Source organism: Salvelinus namaycush, chromosome 35 (genome assembly GCF_016432855.1).
Source record: "Salvelinus namaycush isolate Seneca chromosome 35, SaNama_1.0, whole genome shotgun sequence".
NCBI classification, from domain to species: domain Eukaryota; kingdom Metazoa; phylum Chordata; class Actinopteri; order Salmoniformes; family Salmonidae; genus Salvelinus; species Salvelinus namaycush.
The window spans coordinates 17763195-17789557 of NC_052341.1; the positions used below are offsets into that span (position 1 = coordinate 17763195).

The following is a 26363-nucleotide window of genomic DNA, read 5'->3' on the forward strand; positions in this document are numbered from 1 at the left end:
CCAAGACCAATCAATCAATCAGTCAATTTATCATGTAGAAATCACCTTCCATGCCCTTATTTTATAAGCCATGACTGGACTAACTTGTGTAGGCTGTCAGAATCTTTTAACATGATGGATTAATTATTTAATGGCTTTGCGTTTTGTGCAAGAGGGCAGTGGCCGCAAGAGAAGCACTGAAGGGCTCGGCAAACACTTGCGCACGCCCCGAGTGTGTGGCCATTGAGGCAGCACGCCAGGCGCACGTACGTCAGGACACAGGGTCAATGTGCTTTTAATGGCTCTTAAGTGTAAGGAGACAAGCAGGCTTTTGTGGGGAGAGGGCCTGAACAACACACCTCCCTCTTTTCTTCAGGAGCTTTGTCAGGAGCTTTGTCTGTCATGGTCGGGTGGATGTGGAGAGAAGTGTGTGTGTGAAGGAGAGATGAGTGTGACTTTTGAAAATGGGCACTGGGCAGTTTGCTCACCTACCTACGTACACACAAACACACACTGATTTGTTCTCCCATGTATGTATCAAATCAAATCAAATGTATTTATATAGCCCTTCTTACATCAGCTGATATCTCAAAGTGCTGTACAGAAACCCAGCCTAACACCCCAAACAGCAAGCATATATGTACTGTATATAGTTTCCAGTTTGTTCTATGATGATTCTTTACATTTCTCTAAGCATCTCTCTCTTTCTCTTTTTCTCCGGCGCTGCCTCTTCACCCTCACCAACTCTGGACCTGTTCATAAAGGTAAGTGATATGAACATATATATTTCTGAGTGAAGGTGATTTCCCCTGGTGCACCTAAAACCCCTTCATAGCCTAGCAACCCGTCACAGAGATGTATCCATTCACATCCAGTCCACAGCTCATCTGTTGTAGTCCACAGCTCCACTGTTGTAGTCCACAGCTCCTCTGTTGTAGTCCACAGCTCCTCTGTTGCAGTATCATCCAGTCCACAGCTCCTCTGTTGTAGTCCACAGCTTCTCTGTTGCAGTATCATCCAGTCCACAGCTCCTCTGTTGCAGTCCACAGCTCCTCTGTTGCAGTATCATCCAGTCCACAGCTCCTCTGTTGCAGTATCATCCAGTCCACAGCTCCTCTGTTGTAGTCCACAGCTCCTCTGTTGCAGTATCATGCAGTCCACAGCTCCTCTGTTGCAGTATCATCCAGTCCACAGCTACTCTGTTCATTCAAATGTGCTGAGGGACTTTATTGCCTAGTTCTTACTGCTTTGTCTCATCTTGAGTAGGGCTCAGTTCAGTAATAGCTGTGGAATGGGGACAAGCTGAGGTGTATTGTGGAGAGAACAGGCTGTTCTGTGCTACAGAGGTGATGGCTGCGCTCTGTGAATAGGATAGGAAGACTATGTTCCTGATCAGACACTGCATGGTGGTGTTGAGGTGCCATGCCCTGGGAATTTAACGGCACGACAAAATGCTTATCTTCTCCACCACTAAATCTTGTCCCAACTCATGTCAGCAAGAACTATAGGCAGAGAGGAAAGAGGTATTATGTTTCACGCTATGGGTACTCTTACTTCAGCCCACTATTGATTCCTCTGTCATACAATTCTCTACTGATTCACACATATACACACATTCACCACATAGTCACACATGGCTTTCGCTCTCAGCCGGGGAGAGATGACTGTGTAGTAGACTGACCCCTATTGGTTGCCAATCAAATGAGGGAACCCCTAGGTAGACAAGTCAATTTGACACATATTTTGTTGCAGGGCTCTTTGACACATAGATGCAGGGGTAATCAGCAATCCAAACATAGTTCTGTCAATACACATTTTAACTGTGGAGCTACAGAATGTAAGGAAATAGGAATTATGGTCTGCCATAATCATTGCTCCACAATCACCTCGTATCTGGTTTAATGTAAACCATGTCAAATATTATTGGTACAGTACAGTCGATATGACATAACTGAATACAGGCAGGCTCACTGGGCAGGTTCCCTGAGGTTGTCCCTCTTTCCTCCTCCACTCTCCCGTTAGTATCACCATCAGCACATAGACAGAAGCAGGCTTTCCTCTGAGCATGGATCCCCCATCCATAATTCATACATCCCCCCCTGACTGCACTGCACGTCTCAACTCATAACACAACTTTATACAATGGCAACAGGAGCGCTCTCCTCTCTGCAGCAGCAGCAGCCGCCGCCGCCGCCGCCGTGGCCCACTGGCTAATTATAGCCACCGCAGCTGCTTTCAGAGCAGAAAGGCCTCCCTAACAGTTTGCACTAGGGTGGGGGAGAGAGGGAGGGGGAGGAGGTTGTGAAACGGAACACCTGTTTGTTATGGGGAGAGAGGGCCTCCAGATGATTGCTGTCAAAGCCCCTGGATCCAGGGAGTGGGGGAGGAGAGAGAGAAGGGGGAGTGGGGGAGAAGGATGGTGTTTACTCTGGCTTCCTGGTGAGTCTGATGGGGTCTTTATTTATTACAACTGCACACTCATCTACATTATAGCTTGTTGTATTTGACTTCCAGAGTCTTTCTCTCGTTCTCTGTCTCCATTTCTCTTGCACTCACAGCCCCTGATAGTATAGGCCAAAACACTTGAGTGTGTGTAGTACCAGTCAGTGGCTGTACTTGGGTGGGGTTGGTTTTAGGCTTGGGAGAGGTGTGTTAGTCTTATCCCTCCCTCTGTGGTTCACACTGCCCTCTTGCTGTGGCTGGGGGTGGTGGTGGGGTTGTCCCTACCCCCTCTGATGGCAGGCTGGCTGTGTGAGGAGGGGCGGAACAGGGGAGCGGACAGGTTGATTAGCACAGGCGCCCCCTGGGGTCCAGGCCTCCTCAGTAGTGGAGCATCTCTCCCGGCCGGTTTGCCCTCACCCGCCCCCCACCCACCCGCACACCCCAACTGGCAGCAGCACAAGGCAGTGCAGCTGTGGAGGTATGCACAGTTAGAGAGCCTCCCCCTGAATGAGCCAGGTGGTAGATTATAACAGGCACTCTGTGAGGTCTCTGAGAACTAGCCTAGTCTAGGCTATTACAGTTACCACTGCTGTGTTCAGGCCATATAAAACCACCAACACTGGTGAAAAGGTGGGATCATCTAGCAGGATTTTAAGGTGCAGGCGCAAGGCCTACCACATACAGTGGGGAGAAGAAGTATTTGATACACTGCCGATTTTGCAGGTTTTCCTACTTACAAAGCATGTAGAGGTCTGTAATTTTTATCATAGGTACACTTCAACTGTGAGAGACGGAATCTAAAACAAAAATCCAGAAAATCACATTGTATGATTTTTAAGTAATTCATTAGCATTTTATTGCATGACATAAGTATTTGATCACCTACCAACCAGTAAGAATTCTGTCTCTCACAGACCTGTTAGTTTTTCTTTAAGAAGCCCTCCTGTTCTCCACTCATTACCTGTATTAACTGCACCTGTTTGAACTCGTTACCTGTATAAAAGACACCTGTCCACACACTCAATCAAACAGACTCCAACCTCTCCACAATGGCCAAGACCAGAGAGCTGTGTAAGGACATCAGGGATAAATTGTAGACCTGCACAAGGCTGAGATGGGCTACAGGACAATAGGCAAGCAGCTTGGTGAGAAGGCAACAACTGTTGGCGCAATTATTAGAAAATGGAAGAAGTTCAAGATTACGGTCAATCACCCTCGGTCTGGGGCTCCATGCAAGATCTCACCTCGTGGGGCATCAATGATCATGAGGAAGGTGAGGGATCAGCCCAGAACTACACGGCAGGACCTGGTCAATGACCTGAAGAGAGCTGGGACCACAGTCTCAAAGAAAACCATTAGTAACACACTACGCCGTCATGGATTAAAATCCTACAGCGCACGCAAGGTCCCCCTGCTCAAGCCAGCGCATGTCCAGGCCCGTCTGAAGTTTGCCAATGACCATCTGGATGATCCAGAGGAGGAATGGGAGAAGGTCATGTGGTCTGATGAGACAAAAATAGAGCTTTTTGGTCTAAACTCCACTCGCTGTGTTTGGAGGAAGAAGAAGGATGAGTACAATCCCAAGAACACCATCCCAACCGTGAAGCATGGAGGTGGAAACATCATTCTTTGGGGATGCTTTTCTGCAAAGGGGACAGGACGACTGCACCGTATTGAGGGGAGGATGGATGGGGCCATGTATCGCGAGATCTTGGCCAACAACCTCCTTCCCTCAGTAAGAGCATTGAAGATGGGTCGTGGCTGGATCTTCCAGCATGACAATGACCCAAAACACACAGCCAGGGCAACTAAGGAGTGGCTCCGTAAGAAACATCTCAAGGTCCTGGAGTGGCTTAGCCAGTCTCCAGACCTGAACCCAATAGAAAATCTTTGGAGGGAGCTGAAAGTCCGTATTGCCCAGCGACAGCCCCGAAACCTGAAGGATCTGGAGAAGGTCTGTATGGAGGAGTGGGCCAAAATCCCTGCTGCAGTGTGTGCAAACCTGGTCAAGAACTACAGGAAACGTATGATCTCTGTAATTGCAAACAAAGGTTTCTGTAACAAATATTAAGTTCTGCTTTTCTGATGTATCAAATACTTATGTCATGCAATAAAATGCAAATTAATTACTTAAAAATCATACAATGTGATTTTCTGGATTTTTGTTTTAGATTCCGTCTCTCACAGTTGAAGTGTACCTATGATAAAAATTACAGACCTCTACATGCTTTGTAAGTAGGAAAACCTGCAAAATCGGCAGTGTATCAAATACTTGTTCTCCCCACTGTACATAACATAGAGATTTAGTTGTTTAGCTGTCTAGTTGTAGAGTGCTGTTACATCTGTTTTTATGGGTCATATCCAGTCAGAGAGGAAAGGTTGAACAGAGTGTCACCAATGATCAGAGGAAGTAGAACCCTGAAATAGCCAGTGAAAAACAAACAACTAGCCTACCTCAGGGCTTACAGTAATATCCGGACAGACAAGTCACCTGACATTCATAGTTCTGTAACTTTTCAGGAAACATGCTGTACAGCTGAGCATATCTACTGTCTCAATATTGGATATACTGTACAGTACACCAACCACTCCAGGATGTACAGTACATTAACCACTCCAGGAAGTACAGTACACCAACCACTCCAGGATGTACAGTACATTAACCACTCCAGGAAGTACAATACACCAACCACTCCAGGATGTACAGTACATTAACCACTCCAGGATGTACAGTACACCAACCACTCCAGCATGTACAGTACATTAACCACTCCAGGAAGTACAGTACATTAACCACTCCAGGAAGTACAGTACATTAACCACTCCAGGAAGTACAGTACACCAACCACTCCAGGAAGTACAGTACATTAACCACTCCAGGAAGTACAGTACATTAACCACTCCAGGAAGTACAGTACATTAACCACTCCAGGAAGTACAGTACATTAACCACTCCAGGAAGGACAGTTCACCAACCACTCCAGGATGTACAGTACACCAACCACTCTAGGAAGGACAGTACACTCACCACTCTAGGAAGGACAGTACACTCACCACTCTAGGAAGTACAGTACACTAACCACTCCAGGAAGTACAGTACCCCAACCACTCCAGGATGTACAGTACATTAACCACTCCAGGAAGTACAGTACCCCAACCACTCCAGGAAGTATAGTACACCAACCACTCCAGGATGTACAGTACATTAACCACTCCAGGATGTACAATACATTAACCACTACAGGAAATACAGTACACCGACCACTCCAGGAAGTACAGTTCACCAACCTCTCCAGGAAGTACAGTTCACCAACCACTCTAGGAAGTACAGTACACCAACCACTCCAGGAAGGACAGTTCACCAACCACTCCAGGAAGGACAGTTCACCAACCACTCCAGGAAGGACAGTTCACCAACCACTCCAGGAAGTACAGTTCACCAACCACTCCAGGAAGTACAGTTCACCAACCACTCCAGGAAGGACAGTTCACCAACCACTCCAGGAAGGACAGTTCACCAACCACTCCAGGATGTACAGTACACCAACCACTCTAGGAAGGACAGTACACTCACCACTCTAGGAAGGACAGTACACTCACCACTCTAGGAAGTACAGTACACTCACCACTACAGGAAGTGCAGTACACTCACCACTCTAGGAAGTACAGTACACTCACCACTCTAGGAAGGACAGTACACTCACCACTACAGGAAGTACAGTACACTCACCACTCTAGGAAGTACAGTACACTCACCACTCTAGGAAGTACAGTACACTCACCACTCTAGGAAGTACAGTACACTCACCACTACAGGAAGTACAGTACACTCACCACTCTAGGATGTACAGTACACTCACCACTCTAGGAAGGACAGTACACTCACCACTCTAGGAAGGACAGTACACTCACCACTCTAGGAAGGACAGTACACTCACCACTACAGGGAGTACAGTACACTCACCACTCTAGGAAGTACAGTACACTCACCACTCTAGGAAGGACAGTACACTCACCACTCTAGGAAGGACAGTACACTCACCACTCTAGGAAGGACAGTACACTCACCACTCTAGGAAGGACAGTACACTCACCACTCTAGGAAGTACAGTACACTCACCACTACAGGAAGTACAGTACACTAACCACTATAGGAATGGCCAGTCAGAGTATCGTACTAGTGTCTGTAGAAAGCTCTCCCCTACCGTCTCCACAGCAGTGGAACATGTCTGGAGAGGAGCTGCTAGACTAATATTAGGATTAGAGGGGATGGTTTGTGTGGGCTAGATTAGGAGAGTAGAATTTGTTTTTAACCTGCTATAAAGTGGCCCACCACATCGAGCAACACGAGCCTTGGCTTGTGTGAACCGGAACAGCTCATTGGAACGGGTCATTGGCTTGTGCGAGCCAGAATGGGTCATAGTGCGAGCCGGACCGGCTGGAGCAGCAGAGCCACACTGGTAATCCCCCATGAATTTCAGCATGCTAATCACAGGCCGGCCTGGCGGAGAGTAAATGCCAGAGGCCAATCAGTGAGACCGCTGGGGTGAGGGGGCGGGGCCGCAGAGTCTGGGGCCGGAGGACTACTAAGCCTTAGCTAGGGGCAAGGGGTTTGAAGGGTTCTGGGGATTTCAGGGGTCTTAAGAGTATTGCTGGGGAGCATGTGGCTGGGTTTTTCAGGCATAGGAGAAAGCTAGGAGAGAGAGAGAGATGGAGAGAGAGAGATACTCTGCACTTTGAGCCCCGGGGTGGGCAGGTGGATAATGGAAAAGTGTCATGGGCGGATGAAGCTACGGCTTTCCAATTACCATGCTATTGTGGGCACAAATACAATTACATTTACCATATGCCTGTGCAGCAGCGGATTAGGACCTGTTCCTTACCACGGTGGTGTGCTGTTGTGGCCCTAATTCCACCACCAGCAAAATATTGACTTTGACCCCCCTCCCTACCCTCGGTCCCAGCTTTCATTTTGATTTGATTCAGTTGGAAGGTAGATGGGGTGTTTCATGATGACATAGTACCCTAAAGGGGCAATCTGGGATTCAAACAACAACAAAGAGGCCACCAACCACATTTTTGGTAAACAGAGATGGGGCTGGAGAAATGTAACCACTATCAAATTCATAGATGGAGCAATGATTGCAAGGACTAATCATCCACGAGATCAGTATGATAGTTTAACCATGTTTTCAAGCTTTAGAGAGTTTGTCTACAATCACATTGTTTAGAGACGATGGAGTAAAACAAGGCCATTTTGGGGTTCTGATGGAGTAAAACAAGGCCATTTTGGGGTTCTGATGGAGTAAAACAAGGCCATTTTGGGGTTCTGATGGAGTAAAACAAGGCCATTTTGGGGTTCTGATGGAGTAAAACAAGGCCATTTTGGGGTTCTGATGGAGTAAAACAAGGCCATTTTGGGGTTCTGATGGAGTAAAACAAGGCCATTTTGGGGTTCTGATGGAGTAAAACAAGGCCATTTTGGGGTTCTGATGGAGTAAAACAAGGCCATTTTGGGGTTCTGATGGAGTAAAACAAGGCCATTTTGGGGTTCTGATGGAGTAAAACAAGGCCATTTTGGGGTTCTGATGGAGTAAAACAAGGCCATTTTGGGGTTCTGATGGAGTAAAACAAGGCCATTTTGGGGTTCTGATGGAGTAAAACAAGGCCATTTTGGGGTTCTGATGGAGTAAGACAGTTGAACTAAGCTCATGAGGCATTTCTAAGATACAGTGCCCTCTGTAATTATTGGGACAGTGAAGCATTTTTGGGTCTCTATATGCCAAAAGTTTGGATTTGAAATCAAACAATGACTAAGAGGTTAAAGTGTAGACTGACAGCTTTAATTTGTGGGTATTTTCATCCATATCGGATGTATCGTTTAGAATTTTACGGGAGAAAAATATTGGAACAAATTCACTTATGTGTATTAAAGTAGTAAAACGTTAAGTATTTGGTCCCATATTTATACCACGCAATGGTTACATCAAGCTTGTGATTAAAAAAAATGTGTTGTGACTTTTATTGTAACTAAGAATTGAATATGTTTCTAAACACTTCTACATGAATGTGGATGCTACCATGGTTACGGATGATCCGGAATGAATCATGAATAATGATGAGTGAGAAAGTTACAGATGCACAAATATCATACCTCCAAGACATGCTAACCTCTCACAACTACAAAAACAGGGGAGGTTAGCATTGTTTGGAGAGTATGATATTTGTGCGTCTAACTTTCTCACTGATCATTTTTCACAATTCATTCAGGATTATCCGTAATCATGGTAGCATCCACATTCATGTAGAAGTGTTTAGAAACATATTATATTATTATTTACAATAAAAGTGACTCCAAAATTACACTAATATTTACCATTAATTTCTATTGGGCACAAAATCATCTGAAACAACCTAAACAAACAGGAAATGCATCCAACAAATGTGTAAAGTCACAAGCTTGATGTAGTCATTGCGTGCTATGAATATGGGACCAATAATACACATATAAGTGAATTTGTCCCAATACTTTTGCTCCCCTAAAATGGGGGGACTATGCACAAAAAGAGATGTAATTTCTAAATGATACACCCGCTATGGATGAAAATATCCTCAAATTAAAGCTGACAGTCTGCACTTTAACCAAACTTTTGGAGTATACAGCCAAAATAAGAAAAAATACTTCACTGTCCAAATAATTATGGAGGGCAATAATCAATTGCTATGTATCATTCATTTAAAAAGAAAAGAAAATGTATGTACCAATTGCAGATTGCCCCTTTAAAACCATAAGCTGAAAACATCTAACAAACGTACATTTTGGAGTGTACCAAACCAATGGTAGGTAGAGCAAACAGGCTGCTGAGATCTAGAATAGGGTGCTATGATTGGCTTTGAGACGAGATTGTACTGTATGAGTGTATTAGGGGTTAAAGAATTAGGGGACCCAATTCTCTATCTGCTACGGTTTTGTTCCAGCCTGCCTCTGCTCTCCTGCCATTACAGCCCTTTCAGACCAGACAGCCGCAGCGGCAGTCACCGGTCACCCTGACATACAGTATCTCTCTGACTGCTCAGCCTGCCACTGTAGGTAGCCAGCGCTGAAAGGGTGCTCTCACTCTCCCCATAATGGCCTTATTGGTTCCTGTGAAGAGGAGCAAGTTATTAATAATGTGCTCCTGCCTACCAGAGAAATGGTTTTCACAGGGGTTCTGGTAACCGAGCTCCCTGACAATTCGCACTCAGAGCCCTAATAGTTCGTAGTATGAGCTGTTCTGAAGACATGGATGGACCGAGTCTAATCCGGTTCTGATTTATCTGTCTGCACAAGATGACATTGTAGTTGGAAATGTGTTCTATGCTCTGACATTTCACACAAAGGCAAATGGAGTCTGAGTGTAGTCTCATACAGCAACAGGTGTTAGTAGTACCTCTCCTGTCTATACAAGGGCAGAGATTGCTCATGCACCTATAGAATGATAGCATCTGGCAAACAATGGACTTCTTGTCTACTGTGCCAGTGCTTCTGGCTCATATGCAGAGGGTGTATTTGATTACAGCCAAATTAGTGCCATATTATCTTATCCTTGGCTGAAGTATTTGTCCGACGCTAACCGTAAGTTACTCTTTAACAATGATACATTCTTCACAGGGGACTAAAATATGCCGTCAGCTGTGCCAGCCAGGCTGCTGCACGCTGTCGTGGGCAGAGTTGGACTCTACATCCACAGCTTGTGCTCATAATGTCACTTTGACCAATGTACAGTAAAGTGACCTGAGATTCAGAAAGCATAAATAATGATTTCCTAGAGAAACAGCTGGTCCGCACGTCTCTGTTGAAACAGTCTCTTGATCTCAGAAATGATCATGTCCCACTAATGATAAACCCTACCTTCAACATCTCTCTCTCTCTCTCTCTCTCTCTCTCTCTCTCTCTCTCTCTCTCTCTCTCTCTCTCTCGCTCTCGCTCTCGCTGTCCTTTACCGTATATGCCTGCTAACTGCTGGGCTACAGCTGTCTCCTGCTCTGTAAATGATTTACATTAAAGGTCTATCTGCTCTTCTGGCATTTGCAGTATGCAACAGTGGTTCTGGTGGCTATAGCAGATGCCACCATGTGTCCATGTGTTTGAACACAGCCAACTCCTACTTCACACACAACTCCCAGGCATCTTTTCAGAACTTTGTATCTGAGAGAGTAGTGGAATCTACTTCAGAAATTAGAACAGCCCATAGCCTGGTATGTGGAACACCTTTCAGTCGCATTTGCAGTAATTAGGCCTACTGAAAATGCATGTATTTCTTTTTTATTTGCACGAAAAGAGATTTTGAATCTGGAGACCTTGGACAGAGAAAATAAATAAGTGAAATTCACGCTTCTCCATCTCAGTCACCACCATACTCTCCAGTTGCCAATCAGACACTTATTCATTTGCTTTCCAGGAAAAAGCCCTGACAAAAATCATGTAAGTGACGGTTAGCATGGCTTTCAGAAAGGATAAATGCCTCCCATATGGTCCACTGGCAGGGTCCAAGTTTTACAATTAGCAGCGCTCATCCCCCTCATTACTGGTGTTCTTAATGGGGGGGCCGTGCTCTGTGCTGTGGCGTAAGGTAGAGACAGACACACCGCACACAACTAATGACTGGCCCAGGCCCACACTCTCTGAAAGAGAGGAATAGAGAGAGCGAGTGAAGGATGGGAGTTGAGAGGGGGGGGGGGGGGGGGGGGAATGCTGAGCACATGCAATAAATGACTAGATAAGCTGCCCTGGCTCTTATTCACACTGGATGCTCCAGAGATTCTGGCAAGCTGGCAGACTTCCTCTCCTCTGCCTCCCTCACCGCCTCCTCTCTCCTTCTGTTTAAATTGGAGTTATGGCAATCAGATGAGATGGGTTCACTTCAAATATACACCATGTGAAAGTAAATGGAACTCAAACTGTATACTGTAGATGTGGTGAGTGAGGGTATGACTGGGGTCTACAGTTCTACAGTATTCTGCAGTGGGATGTTGCGCAGCTGCCTGTTCAGGTACCAGATAACAGCCTGTCACTGTAGAGATTTGTAGGAGAGGATTGTAGGGTATTCACAGAGGTGTTATGAGCAGGTACTGTAGAGCACACACACACACGCACACACACTCTCTCCCGATCACTCAATGAAGTTGCTGTCTCTCTGTCATACTCCATAAACCCGGAATATAAAGGCCAAAACCCAGATTAGATCAGATTAGCAGAGGAAGAGAGGATAAAGCAAGAACAAGACTTTAGATCATCCTATAATTTGCCAGATTATGTATTTGTTAAATATTTTAAAGTACAGGAATAAATAGTAAATTGGCTTTGGGTATATAAAAATAAATATATAATAGAAATATGTCAACTTTCTCCTTTTTTTTACAGTACCATTTTATACTGTACTGCCCTCCGTGCAGGGTAGCTCAGAAATATGCTTCAGGTCCCTCATGGTTTCACTTCATGTGGCTGTGAATGAAAACCCAGTTGAGCTCCTGAGCAGAATTACAGTGAGATGAGCTCTCAGGCTGCAGAACTGTCTGTCTGCCAGTGCTGCTGCAGCTTTGGGTGGCCCTGTCACCCTGCCTGCCTCCCTGCCTGCCTGTCACCCTGCCTGCCTCCCTGCCTGCCTCCTTGCCTACCTGTCACCCTGCCTGCCTGCCTGTCACTCTGCCTGTCTGTCACTCTGCCTGCCTGTCACCCTGCCTGCCTGCCTGTCACCCTGCCTGCCTGTCACCCTGTCTGTCACCTTGCCTGCCTGCCTCCCTGCCTGCCTGCCTTCCTGCCTGCCTGCCTGTCTTGCTGTCTCCCTGACTGCCTGTTTGTCTGCTTCACAGTCTGGGGCAGGCATTAACATCCTCCCTGCAGCTACACCCCTACCCACCACAACCATCAACACCACAGCACCCAGCCTCACCTTCTACATCTCTCCTCCTCATCCTCCCTGCAGCTACACCCCTACCCACCACAACGATCAACACCACAGCACCCAGCCTCACCTTCTACATCTCTCCTCCTCATCCTCCCTGCTGGGAGCCTGCTGCTCTGCCCCTGGGTGGAGTGAGGGTTTTTAGGGCGTGGCGGGGTGGGGGGCTGTTAGGGAGGTGTGGGGGGCTGTTAGGGGTGGTAGACAGACAGACAGAGAGACATTGGAGATGTGGAAACTGGATGGATAGAGTTGTGGCAGCCAGACAGACCAAAGAGGTCAGACGATGGAAGCAGATGAACAGGAGGACATGACCATTAGGCTATGTGCCCTGACTGTAACACCATATTCCCACAAACCTAAGACATAGCAGCGTGCCTTGTGCTGGTCTCATGGGAATATAACCCCAGCACTATATGAATGACATTGGTGCTGACGTAGGCTTGTTTATTTGAATCATACAATTTCATAAGCATTTTGATACACCCACAATAACGTCTGTTTAAATATGTGTATGTGACCAATACAATATTATTAGATTTTTCAGTAACGCCGCTGTCTGGTTTCATTCAGTCTGAGTTAAGCAGAGCTGACCGTTCAGTTGTAAACTGATAAATCCACACACAGACGAGGACACTTAGTTAAATGGTGAGCTGGACAACTGCCACTGGCAATAAAAAGAGCAGGGGGCAGAAAGACAGTCCGCTTCAAGAAGGTTAAGATTGTGTCCGTCTTATTTTTTGTCTGATTTAGCAACGATGGAGTGTTGTTGAATGCAGAAACAGTTGGGTCACCAAGGAGGCCATCATGAGGACACAACACAAAACCCACTGTACCTACCAATCTACCCTGTTAGTGTACCTACCAATCTACCCTGTTAGTGTTCTACCAATCTACCCTGTTAGTGTTCTACCAATCTACCCTGTTAGTGTTCTACCAATCTACCCTGTTAGTGTTCTACCAATCTACCCTGTTAGTGTTCTACCAATCTACCCTGTTAGTGTTCTACCACTCTACCCTGTTAGTGTTCTACCCTGTTAGTGTTCTACCAATCTACCCTGTTAGTGTTCTACCACTCTACCCTGTTAGTGTTCTACCACTCTACCCTGTTAGTGTTCTACCACTCTACCCTGTTAGTGTTCTACCCTGTTAGTGTTCTACCAATCTACCCTGTTAGTGTTCTACTCTGTTAGTGTACCTACCACTCTACCCTGTTAGTGTTCGACCCTGTTAGTGTTCTACCCCGTTAGTGTTCTACCACTCTACCCTGTTAGTGTTCTACCAATCTACCCTGTTAGTGTTCTACCAATCTACCCTGTTAGTGTTCTACCAATCTACCATGTTAGTGTTCTACCCATCTACCATGTTAGTGTTCTACCCTGTTAGTGTTCTACCACTCTACCCTGTTAGTGTTCTACCACTCTACCCTGTTAGTGTTCTACCACTCTACCCTGTTAGTGTTCTACCATCCTACCCTGTTAGTGTTCTACCACTCTACCCTGTTAGTGTTCTACCACTCTACCCTGTTAGTGTTCTACCACTCCACCCTGTTAGTGTTCTACCACTCCACCCTGTTAGTGTTCTACCACTCCATCCTGTTAGTGTTCTACCACTCTACCCTGTTAGTGTTCTACCACTCTACCCTGTTAGTGTTCTACCACTCTACCCTGTTAGTGTTCTACCAATCTACCCTGTTAGTGTTCTACCAATCTACCCTGTTAGTGTTCTACCAATCTACCCTGTTAGTGTTCTACCACGTTAGTGTTCTACCACTCTACCCTGTTAGTGTTCTACCAATCTACCCTGTTAGTGTTCTACCAATCTACCCTGTTAGTGTTCTACCAATCTACCCTGTTAGTGTTCTACCACTCTACCCTGTTAGTGTTCTACCACTCTACCCTGTTAGTGTTCTACCACTCTACCCTGTTAGTGTTCTACCAATCTACCCTGTTAGTGTTCTACCACTCTACCCTGTTAGTGTTCTACCCTGTTAGTGTTCTACCAATCTACCCTGTTAGTGTTCTACCACTCTACCCTGTTAGTGTTCTACCACTCTACCCTGTTAGTGTTCTACCACTCTACCCTGTTAGTGTTCTACCCTGTTAGTGTTCTACCAATCTACCCTGTTAGTGTTCTACTCTGTTAGTGTACCTACCACTCTACCCTGTTAGTGTTCGACCCTGTTAGTGTTCTACCCCGTTAGTGTTCTACCACTCTACCCTGTTAGTGTTCTACCAATCTACCCTGTTAGTGTTCTACCAATCTACCCTGTTAGTGTTCTACCAATCTACCATGTTAGTGTTCTACCCATCTACCATGTTAGTGTTCTACCCTGTTAGTGTTCTACCACTCTACCCTGTTAGTGTTCTACCACTCTACCCTGTTAGTGTTCTACCACTCTACCCTGTTAGTGTTCTACCATTCTACCCTGTTAGTGTTCTACCACTCTACCCTGTTAGTGTTCTACCACTCTACCCTGTTAGTGTTCTACCACTCCACCCTGTTAGTGTTCTACCACTCCACCCTGTTAGTGTTCTACCACTCCACCCTGTTAGTGTTCTACCACTCTACCCTGTTAGTGTTCTACCACTCTACCCTGTTAGTGTTCTACCACTCTACCCTGTTAGTGTTCTACCAATCTACCCTGTTAGTGTTCTACCAATCTACCCTGTTAGTGTTCTACCAATCTACCCTGTTAGTGTTCTACCACTCTACCCTGTTAGTGTTCTACCACTCTACCCTGTTAGTGTTCTACCACTCTACCCTGTTAGTGTTCTACCAATCTACCCTGTTAGTGTTCTACCAATCTACCCTGTTAGTGTTCTACCACTCTACCCTGTTAGTGTTCTACCCTGTTAGTGTTCTACCAATCTACCCTGTTAGTGTTCTACCACTCTACCCTGTTAGTGTTCTACCACTCTACCCTGTTAGTGTTCTACCACTCTACCCTGTTAGTGTTCTACCAATCTACCCTGTTAGTGTTCTACTCTGTTAGTGTACCTACCACTCTACCCTGTTAGTGTTCGACCCTGTTAGTGTTCTACCCCGTTAGTGTTCTACCACTCTACCCTGTTAGTGTTCTACCAATCTACCCTGTTAGTGTTCTACCCATCTACCATGTTAGTGTTCTACCCATCTACCATGTTAGTGTTCTACCCTGTTAGTGTTCTACCACTCTACCCTGTTAGTGTTCTACCACTCTACCCTGTTAGTGTTCTACCACTCTACCCTGTTAGTGTTCTACCAATCTACCCTGTTAGTGTTCTACCAATCTACCCTGTTAGTGTTCTACCACTCTACCCTGTTAGTGTTCTACCCTGTTAGTGTTCTACCAATCTACCCTGTTAGTGTTCTACCACTCTACCCTGTTAGTGTTCTACCACTCTACCCTGTTAGTGTTCTACCACTCTACCCTGTTAGTGTTCTACCAATCTACCCTGTTAGTGTTCTACTCTGTTAGTGTACCTACCACTCTACCCTGTTAGTGTTCGACCCTGTTAGTGTTCTACCCCGTTAGTGTTCTACCACTCTACCCTGTTAGTGTTCTACCAATCTACCCTGTTAGTGTTCTACCCATCTACCATGTTAGTGTTCTACCCATCTACCATGTTAGTGTTCTACCCTGTTAGTGTTCTACCACTCTACCCTGTTAGTGTTCTACCACTCTACCCTGTTAGTGTTCTACCATTCTACCCTGTTAGTGTTCTACCACTCTACCCTGTTAGTGTTCTACCACTCTACCCTGTTAGTGTTCTACCACTCTACCCTGTTAGTGTTCTACCACTCTACCCTGTTAGTGTTCTACCACTCTACCCTGTTAGTGTTCTACCACTCTACCCTGTTAGTGTTCTACCACTCTACCCTGTTAGTGTTCTACCAATCTACCCTGTTAGTGTTCTACCAATCTACCCTGTTAGTGTTCTACCCTGTTAGTGTTCTACCAATCTACCCTGTTAGTGTTCTACCACTCTACCCTGTTAGTGTTCTACCACTCTACCCTGTTAGTGTTCTACCACTCTACCCTGTTAGTGTTCTACCCTGTTAGTGTTCTACCACTCTACCCTGTTAGTGTTCTACTCTGTTAGTGTACCTACCACTCTACCCTGTTAGTGTTCGACCCTGTTAGTGTTCTACCCCGTTAGTGTTCTACCACTCTACCCTGTTAGTGTTCTACCAATCTACCCTGTTAGTGTTCTACCAATCTACCCTGTTAGTGTTCTACCCATCTACCATGTTAGTGTTCTACCACTCTACCCTGTTAGTGTTCTACCACTCTACCCTGTTAGTGTTCTACCAATCTACCCTGTTAGTGTTCTACCAATCTACCCTGTTAGTGTTCTACCAATCTACCCTGTTAGTGTTCTACCACGTTAGTGTTCTACCACTCTACCCTGTTAGTGTTCTACCAATCTACCCTGTTAGTGTTCTACCACTCTACCCTGTTAGTGTTCTACCACTCTACCCTGTTAGTGTTCTACCACTCTACCCTGTTAGTGTTCTACCACTCTACCCTGTTAGTGTTCTACCACTCTACCCTGTTAGTGTTCTACCACTCTACCCTGTTAGTGTTCTACCCTGTTAGTGTTCTACCAATCTACCCTGTTAGTGTTCTACTCTGTTAGTGTACCTACCACTCTACCCTGTTAGTGTTCTACCAATCTACCCTGTTAGTGTTCTACCCATCTACCATGTTAGTGTTCTACCCATCTACCATGTTAGTGTTCTACCCTGTTAGTGTTCTACCACTCTACCCTGTTAGTGTTCTACCACTCTACCCTGTTAGTGTTCTACCACTCTACCCTGTTAGTGTTCTACCACTCTAGTGTTCTACCACTCTACCCTGTTAGTGTTCTACCACTCCACCCTGTTAGTGTTCTACCACTCCACCCTGTTAGTGTTCTACCACTCTACCCTGTTAGTGTTCTACCACTCCACCCTGTTAGTGTTCTACCACTCTACCCTGTTAGTGTTCTACCACTCTACCCTGTTAGTGTTCTACCACTCTACCCTGTTAGTGTTCTACCCTGTTAGTGTTCTACCAATCTACCCTGTTAGTGTTCTACTCTGTTAGTGTTCTACCACTCCACCCTGTTAGTGTTCTACCCTGTTAGTGTTCTACCATTCTACCCTGTTAGTGTTCTACCACTCTACCATCTTAGTGTTCTACCAGTCTACCCTGTTAGTGTTCTACCATTCTACCCTGTTAGTGTTCTACCATTCTAACCTGTTAGTGTTCTACCACTCTACCCTGTTAGTGTTCTACCACTCTACCCTGTTAGTGTTCTACCCTGTTAGTGTTCTACCACTCCACCCTGTTAGTGTTCTACCACTCCACCCTGTTAGTGTTCTACCATTCTACTCTGTTAGTGTTCTACCACTCATTTACATTTTACATTTAAGTCATTTAGCAGACGCTCTTATCCAGAGCGACTTACACATTGGAAAGTTCATACATATTCATCCTGGTCCCCCCGTGGGAATTGAACCCTGGTCCCCCCGTGGGAATTGAACCCACAACCCTGGCGTTGCAAGTGCCATGCTCTACCAACTGAGCCACACGGGACCACCCTGTTAGTGTTCTACCATTCTACCCTGTTAGTGTTCTACCCTGTTAGGGTTCTACCACTCTACCCTGTTAGTGTTCTACCACTAACCTAGGTCCTGTATATTTTCCTCTACAAACAACAGGCATCTGACCAATCAAAGTTCCACAACAGCAGAAGTCCAACCCTTTTCTCCTTGTGCTCAGTCATACCTCCTATAGGGTTAATATGCGAGCCTGTCTGCCTGCCTGCCTGCCACCCTCCGCTATGCAGCTGTGCCTCTGCCTCTTCAACACAGCACCTTTTCTTTAAACCCACTCGACAGCAGCGATCGGAGAGTGTGTAGGAGTGCTCCTGTGTGTGTTTTAGAGTGCATGTGTTTTAACAAGAGAGAGGCTCTCGTACCCGCAAATGGTTTATGCAGCTGTATTGTGGGGAGAGACAAACAAAGGGGTCATTATTGTGTCTGTGAAGAGATGGGAGATGGGGGAAGAGGGACGAAAGAAATGGGCAAATAGAGAGGGGGGAGGAGGAGGATAGAGGAGGGGGTGTATGTATGCTTGTATTTTGGGGGCCGCCGATTGGGCGATGAGGCACCGCTGCTGTTGGTTGGGCGATTGTTGACTTGCCATCTGCCGGCAAGAAAAGCAACTCCAGTGGGTGTGTTGGAGAGCCTGTGTGTGTGTGTGTGTGTGTGTGTGTGTGTGTGTGTGTGTGTGTGTGTGTGTGTGTGTGTGTGTGTGTGTGTGTGTGTGTGTGTGTGTGTCCGTGTGTGTGTGTCCGTGTGTGTCCGTGTGTGTGTGTCCGTGTGTGTGTGTCTGTGTGCGTGCGTGCATGGAGGAGAGAGAGAGATGGAGAGCTTGTGAGGGAGGGAGGGAGGGAGGGGGAGGGATAGAGGGAGAGAGACAGACACATAAACATGTGCAGATGTCGTGCAGCATAATGACTGGAACTTGAGACGCACTCAGTGCCAGGCTGCTGCTGTGGGTGGGGACAGTCTGAGTGTGGTTTGGAGTAGGGTGGAAGTGAGGGGGGAGGGTGTTTGGGTTAGGTAGACAGTAGTACACACTCTCACCTCATCTGTCTCAGATCACATCCACAGTTCCCGCTGGGATGGTTCATCCCTGAGCTCCAAGGCTGAATCTGACAGGACAGGAGCAGTCGTGACTGGGAGAAACTCCACTGTAGAAACCACTCTGTCATCCAACTCTGGGTCTTGTTATTGGGGTGTGGAGGGACAGGGGGGCAGCTGTGGTCTCTTCCAGGTCACGCCACCCCCTAACACCCCCCAGTAGCGTCCTCACAAAGCGGCTGGGCTGGGCTGACCGACAGAGCCCATCCTCACTCACTGTCTACCCCCAGGGAGAGCAGTTTACCAGGGTCAAGTCAGGATGCGCTTGGGTTGGCAACCCGTCAAGACGCTGCAATAACTTATTAATCAGGGGCAATAAAAGGGATCACAAGCTGGATCATTGATGATTCTCCTCAGCATTTCTGAGGAGTAGTTCAATGTCCTCTTATGCACCTCTTACCAACTCAGTGGCTTTGTGGTTAGAGTGTCCGCCCTGAGATTGGAAGGTTGGGAGTTCGATCCCCGGCCGAGTCATACCAAACACTGTGAAAATGGGACTCGATGCGTCTCTGCTTGGCACTCAGCATTAAGGAGACAGATTGTGGGTAAGGCTCTGTGATAGACTAGCGTCCTGTCCAGGGGGTGTACTTGTACATCAAGCTGCCTCACACTACAGAAACATGAGAAAGGCTCCTGCGCCTATAGTATGAGCCTTTGCGTCTCGCACAAGCCGGGGTTCGTGCAAGGCTACTTACGTACTGGAAGAAAATGAATAGGGAGTTCTGTTGTAAGAAGACTTGTTGTTGATGTATTTTTCATAGCTTCCTGAAAAAGCAGTAGAGTGTGCTAAGTTGTAATGGTGTGATATTATTTGTCTTAAGTGTGTATGAATTATGGTTTGATGAATTCTGAAGTGGTTCTGCTACGGTGGATGGAAAGTCAATGATAGGCAGTGTTTGTCTTTCTGCTCTATCTTCTTTGCTTGCCAAGAGCAATTAAGGGAGAAAGAGAGGCATCTTGGTCTGGGCCAAACTGCTCCTCTTCCTGACAGCACTGCTGTATTGATATTTTACTCAAGGCAGGATGGAACAAAGGACAGTGCACAGATATATAACCACCACAGCCCAGCTGGCAATATTAGCATCCTTTCTATTCATTCATCTGGGCAAGCAAGCTATTAACAATACAGCAAAAATCAATGGAGATTTGCTGCAGATCAACACAGAAGTTGGTTAAGGAGAGGGAGACAAATCTCTCTGTCTTTAGCTCTGTTTAAAGGTCTCCAGTGGCTGCACAGGGTTCGCCAACTCCAAAAAGACGTTGGACACCCACTACATCATAAACACCAGCTCCACTTTACAGACAGCAGTTTGTGAGCTCAAGTGCTCTAACTGTCTGGGCTTCAATGAGCTCTCTGAATGGGCCCATTTAAATGAGTTTGGCTGGGGTTGGTGGCACTGTTAGTCTCAATTCATTAGTGTTGAGTACAGGGGTGTGGCGTGGGAATATGGGTGGTAGTGGATTTGGTGTGTGTGAGTATGGGGGGACGCATATGACAGTCCCTGGTTGTTTACTCTGCGGTGTGCTGGGGTACAGGGGATTATCAGCTGGTGTGTGTGTGTGTGTGTGTGTGTGTGTGTGTGTGTGTGTGTGTGTGTGTGTGTGTGTGTGTGTGTGTGTGTGTGTGTGTTTAGGGTTCAGGGGGGGTTAGTTTACTGGAAGAGAAGGACAGGACACAGCACAAAAGCGGTGGTGGAGGAGTGGGGTGAGGAGTGGGGCGTTGTTGGGGTATGAGGGGTGGTGGACAATGGGGCAGGGGGGATCCTGTATTGTCCCCCCTTCGCCAGCTGCCTCCCAGAGCCCTGGTCCTGCTCAGCCCAGCACTGCTGAATAAATAATAGAATATAGCCCCATCCATCCACTCTGGATATAATGGCCATTCAGAGCCTCTACCACATGCACAGAGCCAGGCAGACAGGCACGGCCACAGCACAGCAGCACAGAGCCCTGAGTCCTGCACCTGTCCACCGCTGCTGTGCCTGGCCTGTACTGTACAGACTCCGCTCAGACTGTTGGTTCTGCCTTACACTGCACTGATCAGATACAGTGGTTACAATTTGTGTGATTCTGTTGTTGTTCTGTTATGAACAACGTCCACTTTCCTTTCCGCTCTTTGATAGAAGATTTAGTCCAACATAACCAACGTGTTTGAGTTAGCCTTTAACCAAAGTTAGCATATTTGTTACATACAACTTTTTATTGAGTTTTAGCACTCATTCACACCACACATTTAATTGCCTAATTGTATGACTGTATCAGTTCCTGTTAGTAACATATTGAAGGTGACTCCAGGTCCTCTCTTGCTAGCTGTGTATATCCATAATACATGGCTGTGTCCAGTCCAGGGGCCCAGTGGAACATGTGGGAGTCACCCTGTGACTGGGATGAATTAATAATGACAGTTGTGGTGATGGTGACAGTCTCAGCACACTGACACCCTTTGACCCCGTCAGTTCTCTAACCCCTGAGTTGGTTCTCTATCCCCCGAACATCCAGGCCGGTCACCCTCTGAATATCTGAAATGGCTTCTTAGCCTGTACCACCAAGTGTGCCCATTAGAAGAGATGACCATTAGAATATACTCATTCAGGCTAGCTAATTCACCTCTACTACTCCGTCTGTCAGGGAAACTCATTATTGAAATGTAGGCTAAATCATGATACATTTGGTATTGATGTTCAGGTTCCCTGTCAGAGGAATGCAATCCGCTACTTTAAATACTATGAGCAGCAGCAGCAGTGCACTCTGACCTTAAACAACCCCTTTGTCTAATACCCTTCCTCACTGTTTTCTGGGAATCCTGACTTCCACTCAGGGAAGCTCCCCACCAGTCCTTAACTAAAAGTTAATTCCCTGACCTCTGTCTGTGTCAGGCAACCATTGGGAGGTAGTCTGTGTCCTCTCCTCCCCCTGTCAGTCCTATTGACAGCATTAGTCTACCCTGGCCTCTACGCGCTGGTTGGTTCAATCATGTCGTCTCTGAAGAATAGGAGGATTATCATGTTAAATGAAGGGAGGAGCTTGTATGAATTTCACACTATGAATGAGACCACATTACTGTTGAAATATTAACATTGTGGTTCTTACAACAGTGCTGAGGCATAAAAGTGATGAAATGCTGTCCAAACTGTTAAGAGATGTTAGGTGTTTCACAGGACTGTGTTTCTGTATAGTATGGCATTTATTATGTATTCTTCATTACTGTGACTATCTAGCAGACACCCATGTAAAGACTGGTTTCAGTGGTAGTTTCAGATCATTCCCCAAGCTTTTACTTGCTTTCTAATCATGTTATTGAAGTTTCATGATTTATTTTAATTGTAATTTATACTCAACAAAGAGAAGGCTGGTCAAGGTAATTCATGCAGTGACATCAAGTGAAGGATAAAGTCAAAGGACAGCAAAGGCAAGGACATTTAAAATGCCAACAGTGTACATCAGATCCAATCTGGTGAAGTAAGTAAGCATATCATCAACCATCACATGGTGCTTATTGATGTGGAACATTATGCCTACGCATTACACCTTTAAATGGTGCAGTGACCTTCCATTACATATATTCAAACAGCACCGCTCAAGTCTATCTACACAAGTCAAATAATTAGATTGGAAAACAGATCGAGGCAATAACAGCAATTGAGGCTATTTGATTATGAGCTCTAATTGGGTCACAGTTCCTTAGATAATCATATTAATTATCCGTGTTTTCATAGCAAACACAATCACAGGCTTACAGACAAAATACAACAGGTTAACACAATGTAGCACAACACCAACACCAACTCAATTAGCCTATTACATTGGTCATCGAATGTGTCAAGTAGTGAGTTTAACCCATTTTCTGTGTGAATCTGTATTTGTGTTGGGAATTTGAGGGCATTAGGTTTCACTGGCACATTGTTTTGAGTAATGTCTTCATTGAGTAATGTACGGGACATTGAGCTGAGGATTTGTAGGTATGTGTGAGCATCCTGACCTGTGTATTTGAGGACATCGGGGCATTACTAGTCTATAATGTCCTGTGTAGGGTAAAGAAAAGGCTCATTCGGAGGATCAACGTTACCCATGTGACCAAACTTTACCCCCTCGCTAATTGAAGGCCTGTCTGCAGAATCTTCTATAATCAGTATAGAGAGCAGGAGGACAGTAGGTACAGTAGCTCAATGAACCCCTGTCCCCCTCCCCTCCCAGGTTGTGTGTTTAGTAAACCGACCTTCATCCCTCTCCCCCGGGGTCTCGGGGACGGACCCGCCTCTCCATAATTCAGATTGGGATTAGGAAAGTGGGCGTTTGCATCTTAGCTGGAGGGGTGGTGGACGCCACAGCCACGGTGCCACCTGTGCCAGTTGGGAGGATCTGCGCCCCCCCACACACACATACACACACACATACCCCCCCCTCGTGCTCCAGAGAGGGAAAGGGGATTAGGGAGAGAGGGCCTCTTGGCTGCAGTGTCTCCGTCACTCACCGACTACTGTGGCCCTCTGTGCTGAGTGTGAAGCCAGCCAGGCAGGCAGCCGGGGAGACAGTGAGCTTGCTCTAGGGAGCCAGCGCCATCTAGTGAGCACTGCTAGTTTTACAGGGACTGACCAATAGGAGAGGAGAGGCGAGGGGAGGCAGGGGAAGGGGAGGGGAGAGGTGCTGTGTGGGAGACAGGGAATGGGATTACATAGTCATTAGTCTCTCAGTCAGATCTAGCTAAAGGTCTAAGGATGGAGCTTCTTAAGATTTTGAATGTGGACATTTGTGACAGCTGCTTTGTTACACATGAGAAGATTTCTGTAATAAAGCCTATTTCAATCAAAATCAGAAGTTGTAAATAAGAGGAATGATCAATCATTACTTGGTAATACATAGTAGGGCTGCACAATTAAATAAATTCAAATCTGAATTGCAATATTGACATGTGCAATATCTATATCACAAGAGATCCATATCGCATGCAATATTTTGAAACGCATCTCAGCCGCCTGTAATGTCAGTTTTTATAGTTTACTCAGTTCCTCCTTCTCACTGTTAGATTCACGTTAAAGATGCACTCCAGGATCTCAAGCACAAGAAATTCGTAACATATCACACGAAATGGATGACGTAGTACACAATTGGATGATGTAGGACACAATATAACGGTGACCCATTTTGGCTCATGGACACCACTTTCAAAATGACTGGATGTAATTATACAAAAGTTCGAGAGTGCATCTAATAGTTGAAAGTCATCCTTACTCTCATCCTTTACTACCAGTTGAAAGTATCATCCTTACTCTCATCCTTTACTACCAGTTGAAAGTCTCATCCTTACTCTCATCCTTTACTACCAGTTGAAAGTCTCATCCTTACTCTCATCCTTTACTACCAGTTGAAAGTCTCATCCTTACTCTCATCCTTTACTACCAGTTGAAAGTATCATCCTTACTCTCATCCTTTACTACCAGTTGAAAGTCTCATCCTTACTCTCATCCTTTACTACCAGTTGAAAGTCTCATTAAGTCTCACTAAAAAGTTTCACTAATCTAAACCTTTTTTCAGAAGTCAATAGTTATCCCCATTGCTCCTGTTGCGTATACAAACAATGTCATGAGAGTAATCATCCTTACTCTCACACTGTACTACCAGCTGTACTATCTATCAGCCTGAAAGCTAGTATGTGTAATGCCAGCGTTGATCTGAGCTGTATTGCTGGGCTACAGGACTGTTGTTTTTGTATCCGGCCGCCTGGTAATGTGTCTCTGTACACGTATGTGTGGGTGAGTGTGTGGCTATGGTGGCCCATGATCTGACCTCTCTATCCGCAGCACGCTGCACCAGCTGGGGGGGTAGAGAGGGGCACCAGGAGGGCTAGCTGTGTGCAGCTGGCGGGGCTGAAATCTCCCTGGGCCCCAGGGGACCACCAGGGTCCCCTGGGCGCCCCACTCAATCTGCCTGTGGCTGCCGGCCCCAGAACCAGAGCCACCCTTTGTCTGCTGTTGGAGGAACCCACCACCACAGTACTACTCATCATGGCAGTACTAATCATACATCTGGGCTGTTCTCGGAAATTAAATCGCTGTTGGAATCTTGTCATATGCCAGGAAGGGAGATCTTCTAGTGAAGTGAGAGCACTGATGTCATTGTGTCCCTAGAATGGATAGCATGTAGTGGAGTGGACTTTTATGTGCTTTTAGTCCATCGCTATGATTAATACTACACATACTACACATACTACTATTAATACTATAACTACACTTAACTAGCCTATTAATCTTGAGTCGATATTCACGTCATAAGAAGGTATCAACCATGCCCACAAATTGGGGAGAACAAACATTATTTCCCATTGACCCCCAGGGCTCAATTTTCAGCTGGCGTTAAGGCGGCGCTAGTGTCAAATGCACATTAGTTTGCCATTTAGTCATGTAAAAACTGGCGCACTGGCATTTTCCAGCTCAAACGCCAGGTTTGACATTTTACCTGTCTAACATCAGCGTGCTTGCGCTCATTTGGAAGGGGTTGGAAATATTTTAGGAGTGTCCTTAAAAACATGATCCAAAGTGCTAATTGTAGGCAGCGGAAACGCAGCCTATCCAGCGCTGTTTAGATTTGTTTATTTGTTCTCTTTTTAGGCCTTTAATCTTGCTTATTGACAATGTTTGGCATGATCATGCTCAGCCATAATGCAATTTACTGTAGGCCTAGACCCTATATCATTGTGAATGCTTCTGAAGCCATGCAATTATACTGAACAAAAATATAAACATGCAACATGCAACAATTTCAAAGATTTGACTGAGTTACAGTTTATATAATGGAATCAGTCAATTGAAATACATTCATTAGGCCCTAATCTATAGATTTCACATGACTGGGAATACAGATATGCATCTGTTGGTCAAAGATACCTTAAATCAAAATGTATCAGAAAACAAGTCAGTATCTGGTGTGACAACCATTTGCCTCATGCAGCGCGACACATCTCCTTCGCATAGAGTTGATCAGGCTGTTGATTGTTGCCTGTGGAATGTTGTCCCACTCCTCTTCAATGGCTGTGCGAAGTTGCTGGATATTGGCGGGAACTGGAACACGTTGTCGTACACATCAATCCAGAGCATCCCAAACAGGCTCAATGGAGGCGGCTAATGGTAGAGAAATGATCATTCAATTCTCTGGCAACAGCTCTGGTGGACATTCCTGCAGTCAGCGTGCCAATTGCATGCGCCATTAAAAAATGTTGTGTGAATTGGAGTTGATTTCAAGGCAATACATAGAATACCGTAAATACACAACTTGAAGCAACCACATAACCATCTCTGCAGCACTCCACCAATCAGGCCTTAATGGTAGAGTGGC

The 26363-nt window shown here is 45.9% G+C and overlaps 1 protein-coding gene across 1 annotated transcript in view; it reads left to right on the forward strand.

Annotated features, from left to right (window-relative positions):
* Positions 1 to 26363, forward strand: part of akt3a (v-akt murine thymoma viral oncogene homolog 3a) — a 75457-nt gene that overhangs the window by 14618 nt on the left and 34476 nt on the right. Inside the window, exon 2 of the mRNA XM_038974635.1 lies at positions 12387 to 12496. Coding sequence (XP_038830563.1) covers positions 12387 to 12496 — 110 coding nt within the window. The remainder of the gene's footprint in view (positions 1 to 12386; positions 12497 to 26363) is intronic.